Source organism: Buteo buteo, chromosome 18 (assembly GCF_964188355.1).
Source record: "Buteo buteo chromosome 18, bButBut1.hap1.1, whole genome shotgun sequence".
Taxonomy (NCBI): domain Eukaryota; kingdom Metazoa; phylum Chordata; class Aves; order Accipitriformes; family Accipitridae; genus Buteo; species Buteo buteo.
In genome coordinates, this window is record NC_134188.1 from 1,818,078 (window position 1) to 1,832,530 (window position 14,453).

The 14,453-nt window shown below is 38.9% G+C and overlaps 1 protein-coding gene across 1 annotated transcript in view; it reads left to right on the plus strand.

Moving 5' to 3' along the window:
• Nucleotides 1-14,052, plus strand: part of DCLK1 (doublecortin like kinase 1) — a 242,367-nt gene extending 228,315 nt beyond the window's left edge. The window contains exons 17-18 of the mRNA XM_075050574.1: nt 3,432-3,505; nt 12,995-14,052. Coding sequence (XP_074906675.1) covers nt 3,432-3,505; nt 12,995-13,052 — 132 coding nt within the window. The 3' untranslated portion in view covers nt 13,053-14,052. The remainder of the gene's footprint in view (nt 1-3,431; nt 3,506-12,994) is intronic.
• The last annotated feature ends 401 nt before the right edge of the window (nt 14,053-14,453 follow it).

The following is a 14,453-nucleotide window of genomic DNA, read 5'->3' on the forward strand; positions in this document are numbered from 1 at the left end:
GCAAAACAACAAAGCCTTTAATAGTAGTTTCTGCATTTGAAAGCATACTTAATATACATTTGACATGGATGTCATCAGGGTTTTATGTTTGGGAGTCTTCCTTTAACTGTTCAATCTCAAATATCATAGAAGTAAATCTTATTAACAAAGACTGCTCTACATTTAGAACTTTCAAAGTATGTACAGATGCTGTAACATATTGTTCAGCACTAAAGATGTGTGCTAAGTGTATTTTCTAAAAAAATACTGGTTTATTGTGCCTGCCTGTATGTTTACTGTAACTTTTTGAGAGAGTGCTTGTGTATATAATATAGAGATGCCTTCTATATATTATATAACACATCTGTGTCTGCGTGTGTGTTTGTGAAAATGTGTTAATATGTGCATATATTTATATAGCTTACTTAATAGTATAAAAGATAACTATTAGCATTATTTTGAATTTTATAACTCTGTTTGTGTACAGAGATAGCTGATCTGTGGTATTTAGTTCTTAATTTGTCCTCACACTGGTATGATATTATATGCCTGTTTTCTTTGGTGGTAAGAAGTAACACACCTCAAAGATCTCAAGCAGTATTTATCATATGCACCAATTAAAACTATAATATGAAAACTGAGTTCCTAAAGATGTGTTTGCGGTCAGCTTGACTGGGAGGATGTTTGAAGCCACGTGTATTTTACATACGTCTACTGTGGCTACTGCTTCCTGCAGCCATGTCCAAGTACATTTTATTGACTCCTTTGGTTCAGACAGGTCTGCTTTGCTGATGTGGTAATCCTCAGTAAAAGCCGTCTCTGACCATTCAGGGCAGAGACATCCTACAAGTTCTCCTGCGTGTGTCCAGACTTCAAGTTTGTCCACGTTTGAAAAGATTTGTCAGTTTGGACAAACTACAATAACGAATGTGTTGTGTATGCCTAGCAAAGTAGTTCCTTTGCTGACGTAGCAGAAGATATTCCCTCAAACAAAATTAACTATGCAGGCAAAGAGAGTTTTCTGTTGATACATTAATACATCATTAAAAGTTCTGCCAGCATAACTATGTCAGCTGGGAAAAAATTCCCTTAAACGAACATAGCTTTGCCAGCAAAATTTTAATTGGAGAGCTAGCTTTTAAAGCAGCAAGAGAATTAACAAGTCCCTAAAAAACACTGCTTGCGGATGGGAGGGTTCGTAGGAGAAAGATCACTTGACTGCCCTGTTCTTAAACTCTTCTCATAGGCACTGACTGCCGCTCTCTGGAGCAGACACTGTGCCCCTCCGCTCCGTGTCGGGATGGCCGCGGTGCTGTTAAGCATGTGCCAAAATATTTGCAGGATCTGGTTTCTCATACAGCTTTCCAATAGGAACAGTATTTTGTAGTTCCATGATGGTGTTTCTAAAAGATACTGCAGTAAAAATGTAAACCCAGACTTTTACTAAATAGTATTGTTAAAATTTGGGGATAGATTTTTCCCTTCACTTCTGCAGGGATGTCATCCCTTTTTTTTTCCTCTGGCCACAAAACAGTACCCTGTGGCCGTGCCCTCTGGGCTTTAGTGACAGTGGCTAAAGCGACCAGGAGCCAAAATAAATTTTTAAGAATGCTTCTGCAATCCAGAGGTGCGCTGTACTCCCTTGTATGAACCCAGCATTGTTTAGTTTGTGTTCTTGTCTGAAGTGTTAAAGCTTTGCCTGTATGTTGTCACTTTTGTGCTCGTATTTTTGCCATTGTTAAGACAGAGGAAAAGACTAATGATAATCTGGGTGGGTCGTTGCCCTGTGTTCTGCCGATTTTAAAATAAAATTACAAATGCCGCAGTGGCATTTTTAGCGGCGGGATTTCTTGGGCGGTGTGGAAGAGAAGCCAAGTTTAGTCTGTGAGTTTCGCTTGGCTTAAAGATGAACCCGTGCCTCTGCTGTCACCTCCCATCTCCTGTCCGTGCTGTCCAGGGATCATCGTCCACCGCCGGCTTTCTCACGGCAGGGCTTCCACACCCACGAAATTGGTTCATCTCGTGTTAGGAAGCAACTCTCCCCATTTTCTCTACATTACTTTTTAGCTGTTCGCTTGGGGGGGCGATATTTTTTATCTGCTTTTGAAGACATCCCTTTTGTGTATTTTATGTGCAGCGTACTAGGAACCCAGTAGATGGCAATAGTAGACCAGTGTAGTTAAGCCAACAGAAAATTAACTCTAGGTACAAGGTTCTCATGGTTTTAAACAGGAAACGTCCTTTAAATAATTCTAAATAAGATGAAAGCGGCATTGTTTTAACAAAATGGAATAAATTATTAAATTCCACACTTGCAGGGGAGTCATCAAGAAAAATTTAAATTTGCAGTTAGCTCCTAGCTACCCTTGAAGTGGTTGGTAACTGGAAATGTGTTGAACTGCTTTTCTGAATTTAAAATTAGAAACTGTCATCAGTATTGGAAATATATGCCACGCTCTTATTGAAGCACAAAATGGCCTTTTCTCTTTATAGGGCAAAATGTGAAAATCACCGCAACTAACAATTCTAAAGCGGGCAGAGTGTCTCCCTCAAGATATTTTCCCCTAAAATTTTATTTAACTCGGCTAAATGATGTCTCCACCGTCTGTTAGTGCAGCACAGAAGGCTTAGAGAAAACAACACATTTTCTTTGTTCCTATGCACATGATTCTGCTAATGATAAACTAAACTTAAAAGATCTGTATTCCTTAAGTAATATCACGAGCACACTTTCCTGGACACAATGTTAAGTTCATTTCCATTTTGACTTTAATTGGTGCAATTTTAAACTGAATAGTTTTGTACTGTTATCTTTTTGAGCATGAGGTGTAAGCTGAAATGATAAACAATGTTATTCATGGCTCTGAGTAGTCCTGCTCTCCAAGGTTAACGCATTTTTAGAAATGAATTACCATGATTGATGGGGTATCAAAACCTGATTCTTTTCATCTTTACACATTCCATGATTATGAAGCAGTCTAATTTAAGCCTTGTGTAGTCTGTCTAGCCTGCTCCTTGTGATGGTTGCACTGCATTTTTTTTTTCTTTTTAAATTATTAAACCTCTCAGTTTAATTGCAAAAGATAATTTTCCATTACTGGTATGTGCAACTTAAAAGGGCACTTCTGTCTTTGGAGGTAACAAGATATTTGTCAGACTTTCAAATGAATGCATTATGCATTAAGTAACCTATTTCACAAACTCCATTTTAGCTTGAATAAATTGGCTTCTAATTTAGCAAGACCGAATCTAGAGTTAGTATCTTTTTCTTCTTTTATTTCTTTACTTTTTTTTTCTTTTTCGTCTCTGGTACGTAGCTCTAGGATGTTAGATAAGTGCCTTCTGAAAGTGAAAACAGTAAATATGCACTAAATAAGGAACAGCTTGCTCTGGAGTCTGAATTCTTTAGCCTAATGTCGATCCACTGAGTTGCCCCGTTTCTCTCTGCTCAGCTGGACCACGGGTTTACCATCAAGAGATCAGGGTCTTTGGACTACTACCAACAACCAGGAATGTATTGGATAAGGTATGAGATGGTGCAGCGCCAACAGTCAGTGTTTCCATGGCAACGTGCTGGCAGTCTCCATTAACCAGTTCCTTCAGTGGATAAACATGCTTTTTGATTTGTTATCCGGTCCATATGCTGCTTTATCAGTTTCGTTTTAATCTTGATTGAGATGCCACACCCCCTCATTCCCTTTCTTCACCATCCCTCACACCCACATCGCCAGCTTTCTCTCCATCGCACATGCTCAGTATCGATTCCCCTATAGTTAAAAGGACAGTGTATATAGAAAATCTACTAGATATGCTGAAGTACGCACCCTCCCCCTCCCTATTGCTTGTTAAGGCATCTGCTTCCCCTGCGCTCCTGGTTGGAAACACACGGAGCAGCAACAGGCTCTCAGCATATATTCTCCTCTTTTTCCATGCGAGATGTGGAGCTATATACTGTCATTTTAAACCCACTAAACACAATCCTTACCTTAGATTGAACAATGCATTTATATAACACGGTCTGTAGAAACTCTCCCAAGTTCAATGAAATACAATGCATTGTATGTGCTGGTAAGCTTGTGTTTCTAACAATGCATTCTTTCTCTTTTCTTTTTAAGACCCTTCCGGTACCTATTTGTTTTGATTTGATTTTTTTAAATATTGCATGAGTCTTTTGAATATATTTTTCTTCATCGTGTAACTGTGCCAGGGTTGTCGTTAGCTGGCTTAACCTGTATGACAAAATGGGGCTCTGGGCGGGAGGGGGTTATTCTGGAGTGGGGGCAAGGAGGGATCCAGGTCTGATAGCCCACGCGAGGCCCGCGCACCTCCTCAATCAATCCAGAGCCCTGGAATTCCCATCAAGTGGTTATTTGCTGGCTTTTTTCCTTCTTATTACTCACAAGACCCGCGTTCTGATAGCTGGAGAATTCTTTATAAGTTTCTTGCGGAACCTGCGTTTTTCTAACGCTGCAGTGTTTAAAAGCTCGTCTGTGAGGTATTTGGAAAAACTCAGCAAATTAACCGCGTTAGTGAAACAGCAGAGATGGTCACTGCGAGTGTCTGCAGTGAAGTAAAACTCCCACCCTGGATCATTTCACTGAGTGCATGGATCGGGCTGCAGCACGTAAAACCCAGCAGTCCCCTGAGCGCACACTGAGGGTGAAGTAGATGATGATATGGATGTTCTGGGGTCAGGAAAAACAGAGATAATCCTATTTTTCAGGCAAAAAGTAGAAAAGTCGTTCCCATCCATCAGCTGAATGCTGGCTAGCGAGAATTGAGAAACTCTTTCACTCCGAGGGCTGACGTGTGCAGCAGAACCTCTAATTCCAGCCTGTCGCTCTCGCGTCAGTGGCTTTACGCCTACATCGACCTGCGAGGACGTAGCAAAACCTGCGTGGTTTATTTTATCTTGTCACTTGGGATCCTGCTCCATAGGTTCCAGCCCTGTGCCGCGGCCGAGAGCCGGCAGCACGGCGTCTGTGCTTTTTGGTTTTGGAGAAGGGAGATGGGGCCTGAGTGCCCGCCTTTAGCTGAGTGTGGGTTTGATAGTATTAGAGGAATTTTTCTTTTCTGCTTACGAGGGAGAGATGGCATTTTGTGTCAAGCAGGACTTTGTCAAATAGTTGCAAATTTAATGCCTCCTCTGTAAAATGGGGGAAAGCGCCCATGAGCTTTATTTGTCTTCCTGGAGTTTAATTGCTATCCATGATCAGTTTACACTCCTTCTCTGCTTTACTATTTCTATTTTATGCAAAAAAAAAACCCCAAACAACAAAACTGTCTTTCCATTTGCTACACACAATGCTTGGATCTTTTAAAACCCCAGCTTCAGGGGGAGCAGACCACCAGAAAGAGGAGCCTGTGATAAAAGCGAGCATCCCCTCTCAGACTGGCCTTGACTCAGTTTAACTGCATAGCCCAGATTTTGAAACAAACCATATGCGTTTTGAGAAAGTAGGGGGGGAGGACTAATTCTGCAACTTGGTAAATAAATAAACGCTATAAAAAAAAAAAAAAAAGGCCATTTGACTGAAGCACTAGTAATGGCTGCCATCAGCATACAAAATGACACATCCCTGAATAATGGGCTGGAGCAGATGGGCGATAATCTCCCTTATTCATACATAAACTGCTCTGTTTTCCAGCTGGGGGCAGTAACAACAATGTTTGTAATTAGTGCTTTCTAAACAGGGCACCTAGTGTGGAAAGGCAAATTGGGAGAGCAGGGCTCCTAGGTGTAGATGCTTAATTAGGAAATGCTGTAACAGGGGGTACCTCCGAACAAGCACTGCCCTGTGTTTGGTCCTCTTTCATCTCCAAGAAACAAGCAACTGCTGTAGTGACCAACATTTCAGTCTAAAACCATTTCGATGGAGCAAGTGTTTACTTTTTAGTAGGGCAAATGCAAAGCATATGAAAAGGTTCATCAATTCCCATCTATAAAACAGTTAATTTGTCACAGGCCCATGAAAATTAACCTGAATTCGCAAGTACAAGGAAAAATGAAAACAGGTCCCAAGGAAAACGTAATGCTCCCTTTGTTAGCGTTAAAATATTAATTTCTTCTCCACTCCTTTGATCATTTTCATCCCTAGTTTCTAGCAGTCTTCTAAAATATCTTTTTAAATGGCACTATTTCCCCCTTCAATCAGCCAGAAAACACTTTCCTCTCTCTGCCTAAAAGACTTCCCTATTCAAAGTGTCTCAAAGTCCTAATTTTCCGAGCAGTCATTCTGCACCCTGTCTTATTCCCTTTCAGTAGGATATTATGTGCAAAAGTGTCGTGACTTTCTTGAGATACTAGAATACAACAAACCTCATGTTCAGTAATAGTTATTGTAGCAGGTATGAGATATAAGGCCTGGAAAATCTTACAGTGTTCCTTGAATATGAGGAACAGAAAAAACACAGGGGCCAAATCAGTAAAGTCATTTGGACCCCAGACTGATAGATGTTTTAAAAGCAGCCCACCTAATGCTGTCGGGACATCAGCCCGGCAGTCAGAAGTGCAGAAGAGGCCGAAGCAGCGTCAGTAGGGGACGAGACCTGGAGGTCCCAGTTGAACCCCTGCAGTCTGCACTGCCCCAAGGCTGGTGAAACCTTGGTTGTTCTTGGTAGCCAGGAAAGCCAGCCTTGGTGCGGGTGGGTAATTAATGCCGGTGGTGCAATCACATCTTCATTCACCCCAGATTACCAATGTCAACTCAAGTTGAAGACAGCCAAGATCACCCATCTCTAAGCAGAGGTACTATTATTTGGGATTTCTTTTTCTTTTCTCCAAAGGCAGCCCATTCTCTGCTAGATCTCTTTGTAAAAGGGTTAAATCCAATGCATTCATCTTTTATAATTTCCCTCTACTGGAACTTAGCAACAGTGACCACAACAAATCCAAACGGCACCCGCATTGTCCTTCAGATATATCATAACTGATAGATTCACTTTCTTATAAGGAACTTTTCTTGAAGATGTACTTAACTGAGGCTTTTAACAGTTCGTGTGACTCCAGTTTTCTGGCTTTATTGTAACTGAGCCAGAATATTAAGAGTGAAAATGTTTCAAGCCTTCTCTTCAGCCCCAAGTGTTGCAGTGTTGGGTCCGTAGCCTTCTTCAGGTGCTTTACCTGTTCCTCCTAATGGCAGCACATTTGGAAAGCAATACTTTGCATAACTTGCTTACCAATGTTTTCTTCGACCCTGAATTTCCTTACTGGTTCTGGTTTATGTCTTAATCTTAACATTATTTTAATCTGCTACTGACAGAATGACCTGAATTTTCTGCCTTTTCTGGGCTGATTCAGAATACCAAGGGAGCACCAGAGTGGTTGTATCTAATGTAAAATATTAGTAGAAAAAATTAGTATATGTAGTATTAACAACAAGATTAGTATAAAATGTTAGCGTACGTTATTTTCTAGATATCCACAGACACTATATAAAAGCTAAAGGAGCAAAATAAAACCCAGGAAATGTATGGAAAAGTCATTAATGATCTTATCTATGTAATGACAATAGCAAGGAGATGAGTTACATTGAATGCTTAATGAAATCATCAATCCAGTCAATACTGAATTCATAAAATACTGGATTTTTAAAATACAGTTCTTACTGTCACAGTTTAAAAAGTATCAGACTAGCTCATTTGAAAACCCATAGTTCCATCCTCTGTGTTTGGTTCCTAATTCCCATTACTTTGCATCTGTCGGGTTACTTACACCTGTCCCAAGTGGATACAATACACTTTCAAGTCAAAAGTTACAGCCAGACGTCTTGGCAATGGGACAAGGAACTTGGGAATCAGGCTTGCTATCTGTAAAGTGCCATTTTTAATACCATAAAATCCTTTGTAAACTGAATATTGGTAAAAATGGGCAAACATCTAAACTCATTTAAAATCTCTTCTCCCGCTCTTTGACTAAGAAAACCACAACTGATTTACAAACTATAAATAAAATTCACCCATGCAAACAACTTGGCACTAAGTCTCTTCCACGTGTAATTGAAACCAGCTGAGGAATCGTGTCTCTAAAAAGGGGGGATGTCAAAGAGTAAACACAAACTTAAATATAGCAATATGGATTCAGCAGTTATATGTGTAGAATACTTGTCTTTGTATTCACTCACCAATATAGTACAAAGCATACATCAAATTGATTTGGTTTTCTTTCTTTTTTAGTTTCATTGTAGCTAAATTTCATGCCAGAAGTTACATGGTGCGCTGAAGCACTGGCCTTTTGTATTTGGAGGTCTAGGTTCAAATCCACTCGATTAATTTGTCCCCTCGATGTGGTCATTTGCACGTCTCCAAATCACCGTGTAACTTGACTTAGTTATAGCTTGTGCCTGAGGGGCTAAAAATAACATGTGTCTTTCACTCCTGGACTGAGGTGCATTGCTAAGTTTGAAGTACTCTCCAAAAAGTGTCTTGAATCATGAATCAATCACACACATATATATATATATTTATATATATATATAACCTGAGAAACCCATGGAAAAATAAAAAAAGGTCAGACTGAAGGGCTGCCTGGCTCGAGCCACGAGCATTGTTTAATGGTCGTTTTTACAGTAAGGAAACCTGCCTTTACATATCTCAACATATCGAGGTCACTAGCCAGAAGCTTAAGGAAATAAGATAAAAATACCTAGCTGTGAACATTTAGATATGTGCATACACATACGTGTATATAAAAGAATGCACTGGAAGAAAAATACCAATATTTCAATACGTATGTCCATGTAATTCCACACGCTAAACAAAGCATCATGAAAATTGCAAACAAATTGCAAATATGCTCCTGCAGAATGAAAGCCAGTGAAGGGAAGGGTTTCTTGGATTAATGCGTGAACAGCTGCATCCCCAGTTCAGTCTCCTGGCTGGTATGAATAATGGATGGGCTAAGAGGCAAAATGCACAATAATGTTCTTTTATTAATGAAATGAATATATATCTATATTTGGTGGCCAGCAGTAAATTAAGACAAGTGAAAAGAAAAACAGTCACTGCTCGCATTCATAAAATGCAGTTACTTCAATCCAGTAATTACTGACCTGACAGAAAATATCACCACACAGCTAAAATAAGGTGCTTCCCACTGCAAATCCAACATATATATCAAAGCAGTTGTAGTTTCTGAATGTCTGTTCATAAACACAGAGTTCAACATTTTCCAAGATAAAAAATTAATTTGTATGGCTCAGGAGTCCTGCAACATCAAGAGGCAGAAATCAGGATGAAGGCACTCCCTATGGAAAATCCTGGAAAAATGCTAACCGCACCTTAGTATATAGGTGACAGAAACAATGATTTTAAAATGATGCTCCATTACTTCAAATTAAATGCATTTCCAAAAATGGCTTGTTAACCATTTGGTACTGGGTGTCAGGATTACTAAATGCTGATGCAAAATACATTAGTGCTTAATGAAGTGCTTCAGACCCATCAGCACCAAACTATTAGAGGCAATCCACTTATCTGCTGCTGGATAAGAAGCTCTACATTTCCTCATATGGATTGTAGGAGGACAGCCACATATCTTAAATAAGAACACTATCCTTACACTTTAGTTGCCATTACTATCATATAGTGCTCCAAGTTCTCACTCTCTCACCTCGAGCCAGGAAGGAAAAAAGTCAAAATGTGATAATGAAAATCTGGGATTTGCAGCCCTGTGAAGCATAAGTGCACTTCAGATCCTCTTATTACTTATCGAAAGAGTAGCTTAAAGTAGAAATGCCCTGGAAATCCATAATGGACTGGTTCATGCACCAGTGAACCACCCAGCTGAATAGTAGATGAAATAATACATTTATTGAACTGAGGCAATGTATATGAGGCCTTTGTTACAAAAACAGTAATAATAATAATAATAATGAAAAAGCTGATTTTTGGAATATGCCCACATGTACAAGAGGGTACAGTAGGTGAAAATTGCACTTACAAAATACTTTGTACAATTTTTGTATTTGTACAAAATACAAAATACGTGCAGTCGATACTCAAATGTATCTTACCATCTCCCCTGCATTCCAAAGCATTAATCTATCATATTTTGAAATTCTTTAGAGGTAAAAAATAACCGTGACTTCATTAAATGAAGTAGCATTTCTGCAGAATGCAGGGTGGCAATACCGTCTGGCAGGGTATTAGACACTGGAAGTGCAAAATGTCATCATGATTTTGGGCGGAACAAGCCCGGCCTTGCAAGTTCTGTAGGGCTTGTGAGTGCTCTGTCTGTGGCCAGAGGTGACCCATTTTGTGGTTCTGACATGGTAAACACTGTACATTAGAATATGACCTGTGTATTTTTGCTTTCGCTAGATAGATACTCCCTTCTTTGGCTCTCTGTGACTTTATACATTTTTATTCGATAAGCTCTTTGGGTGAGAAAAGCTCTGAATGTCTCTCAGCCCAGGAGAGTAACCACAATAATGCCCCTGAGTCTACAAGCATGTCTTTGCAAAGACTGATTAGATCAAATTGAGGGGAGACTTTGGATAAAAATGTAAAGAAAAACATAGTCTCAAAATACCTCAGGAAGTTTCTGAAGGGTTAGGCAGCCAGAAATGCTTGCTCCTACAAACTACAGCATAAGGTGCTGGATTAAGTAAGATCATCGGGGGTTTTTTGCTTAACATTTTTTATTATTGAGGCAGGAAGTGCCTTTATGTATATTTAAACAAATACATTTAAACAAAAGCCCCCAAAGCTTCCCCAACAATGGTAGAAAACTAGTATCTTGGGGCTTATTTTTTAAAGATGTCTTTTAAAAGATGTCCTGATATTTAATTATCTAACTAGTTTTGCAATTTTAGAATTTCATCCTTTAAAAGAAGCAATATCCTAGGCTAAGTTTCAAAACCAGTCTTTTATTCAAGAGTATTCTCTTCTGTGTAACTTATCTAATTTTAAATACCTTCAGTTTTTACATATACATTTACGATTCTCATGTAGCAGGTTTTAAAAATAAATGTTGAATTTAATACAAGTATTTTAATTTATTTGACCAGAAATGTTTAACTTTCTCAGAGGAGAGTATCTATTACCACAGGATGATGTGATGTGGTTTAAACTTGAAGTAAATGCTTATTTCCTGTAAGCATAAAAAATTTTTAAAATGGAAATCTGTATTTTATAGAATGGTAATATATGCCATTCTTTTCAATTTTCACACAGAATTACATACTGTATGCAGTATATTCATTGTGTGTAAAAGATTTAGGTATTCTTCTGTTTCACATTAAAAAATAATCAAAAACTGAATTGGTTCAAGGCTAAGAAACGTAAAAGGCATTGAAAATACTAATTAGAGCTCTTAAGCAAAAGATTAGCAGTAAACAAAGAAATTCTCAGCAGATGAGAAGTGTTGGATTTTGTAGCAATTATTATTTAAAATATGGGGATGAACTTATCCAAGTTAATTATTTTACCCCTTTAAAGTAGTGCTACATAGGTTCTAGACACAAAAATAATAGTTCAGCAATTTAGCCTAACTAAATCCATTTGCTATAGTAGCTCTGTACTCTTGTCCATCTTTCTGTCTCCGTTACATCATTATTGAATGCTGATTGCATTATTTTAGAGCATGGATTGCTATAATGCTATTCTGCACCAGCATGATGGATTTAGTTTTCATTTTGTTCTCAAAAATATGTTGGCTATAAATACATCTCTGCTCTCCTATGAGGCTCACACTATAACTGGTAAATTTTCCAGAGAAATCAGTCATGTATATCTCAAGAGAAAACAATAAATCCTTTGAAGCAGAATAACCTTTTGGCTGCATTCTTTTAAAAGGAGATTTTCATACTAGGGAGAAATTTTACAAGCCTTAGCAGTTAAACCTATTCAGTTTCTCAAAGTTATCTTTGCCTCCAGTGCCATGATCAGCTATTTGTTTGCAATTTGTATGTCATCTGCCTAGCCACCTGCCTTTTCCCGTTTTGCTTTTTCCGAAAAAATCACGGGCCGTGTTTTAAGAAGGCAGCCCTGCTTCAGAAGGCAGTTAACTATGTGTCAAAGTGCTCTTGCTGAATCAAGGCCATCCTGCTGAACTTGTAATTTTACAGCGATTTCAGGGACTGCAGTTTAATACCCCATAATTGAGAAAACAGCGAAACCCAGTCCCATGCTTGAAATCGTTAGTCAGACTTGGGCTGCCCTTACCTGGGTTGCAGTTTCACCTTGTAAATGTGCCAGAAAAGCAGAAAAAAAAGATGTGGCTAGAAGTTACAGCCATCTTATTAAGACTTGCATTCTCAATAGTGGCAGAAACTGATCAAAAAATGAAGCCCATCACGTAAACGTTCTTCTTTCCCAGTCCTAGATAGTCTAGATAGACCTAGATAAGATCAGCGGGGTATTTCGTTCACTAGACCTTGGTTAACGGGAGGAGACAGGGTGGTCGGGCTAAACGGGTCTTTCCGTCAGAGCTCTTCAGCGTTCTCCCTAAGAACATCCATTGAGCGGCATGAGGAGGTGTCAGAGAGCTGGGCTGGCTCCCTTCGGTGTTTGTTTTTCTCTCTTGTCTGACAACTTCATCACAATCCATCTTTGTTAGCCGATTGCACTGACTTGAACATGGGTGAGTGTGTATCAGCCTTCATTAGGTCAAATCACAGACGAGCGTACATCTCTGCCTTGCCTGTAGAAACAGATTTATACTTTGAGAAGGGTGGGGGGAAGGTCAGTTGGTATCTGGCTTGAAATTTGAATCTATTAAAGGATGAAATTAATAGCGTCCAGAAGTAGAACATATGGCATCCATATATATGGTACTGTATCTGCTGGATGATGTCACGCTACCTCTTAAGATTTGGGAAATGCACCTTTTAAAGCATTTAGCTATGTTGTGGGCTCACCCTTTCAGACCTGACTGAGACAGAACAGGTTTAATTTGGTCTGAACATTTATTATCCCTGGTATTTGCAGGCCACATAAAAACGCATGGTTTTCATTAGCTTTGCATTTCACACACAGCCTAATTTCATTTATTCTTATTTTATGCCCCTGCCAGACCACCGCTCTTGATAAGGAGAGGCAGGTTTTCCGACGAAGACGCAACCAGGATGTGAGGGGACGTTATAAGGCACAGCAAGCTCCACCTGAACTCAACTCCGAATCGGAAGACTATTCACCAAGTTCATCCGAGACTGTTCGCTCACCTAACTCACCCTTTTAATAAAACACTTTTACTCAAAAGTCTTGGCTTTAACCCTTTGAGATCCTGAAAATCCTTCAGAGCTGTGTGAAGTGATTACAGCTGATCTGTCCGGCAGTAAACGCTGGGATGGTGGAACACAAAAGGGTGCTCACAGAATCTTTGTAAGAATAATTTCCGAATTGATTGGAATACTTGTTCTCTGTTTAGATTGCAACTTGCTGCTAATACGATCCTCAAAGGGTTAAGGCTGTTTTGCTTTTTTATTTAAAGATAGAAGCAGTGAATGTTTTCATCAGTGAAGCTAGGAACTGCAGTATGTAATTTTAGCACATGTTAACCCTCTGAGTAAATGATCAGCTTAAATCTTGACAACCCACATTAGGGCTTTATTCTGGCTTTTTTGCTTTTATACGCACATATCTTTTATAGTACTCTAAAGTTCCTTGCCTGTTTGTGGCCAAAACAATATCAAATGCACTATTGCTTAGGGGTTACAAATATAGGCTTTAAAAATGAAAAAAAAATTAAACAAACGGTATCTTCTACAGCAGCTCGTTCTAAACCTGCATCGTACTTCCAGAGGGAGTGACTCTTGTTGGAGGATATTATGCAGGCTAAATGGGAAATTCAGTTTAGGGCAGCCTCATAGTTTACAGAGGATGACATGATGATGGCCACAAAAGGTTGCTTCCATATCGTTTGCTGCTAATGACAATGCAGAGTCTTGGGAAATGGCTTGAGGACAAGTTCTGTCATGTAATGGTATGTAATGATCTAGTTGAGAAGTTGCTGGTTCCTTTGCCTCACATTCAGAAATGTACAGGCATCTTCTCAGCGTGACCTGGTTATTCTGGGAGAGTCACTTTTAAAGATTAACATTGATGAGAATTACCCTTAAAATAGCTAAAGTACTTCTAAACTGGGGCAAATGCAAGTCATTTAATATATATGTAAAGCCTAGACTGAATTAGCGGAAGTTTTGTCTTAGAATGGAGAAACTAAAAATGATTCACCAGTTCTATTTGTAATATTTAATAAAATGGGCATTTACACAGAGTATACATATTTCTGGTTTGTTAAAAGCTCAACACAGCATTATAGCATTTTATTTAACCTTTATCCAAAAGTTGGCTTCCACAGAAATATTACACTTTGTAGACTTTTGCTTCAGATGTGATAATTTGAAAGAAAAATGATTATAAAATCACTCAGAATTTTCATTTGAATGAAAAAGGCAACTTCCAAAACCCTATTCTAAAATAAAAAACAACATTGTGAAATTTATACTTCCTCTTATTGCTCATATAAAATG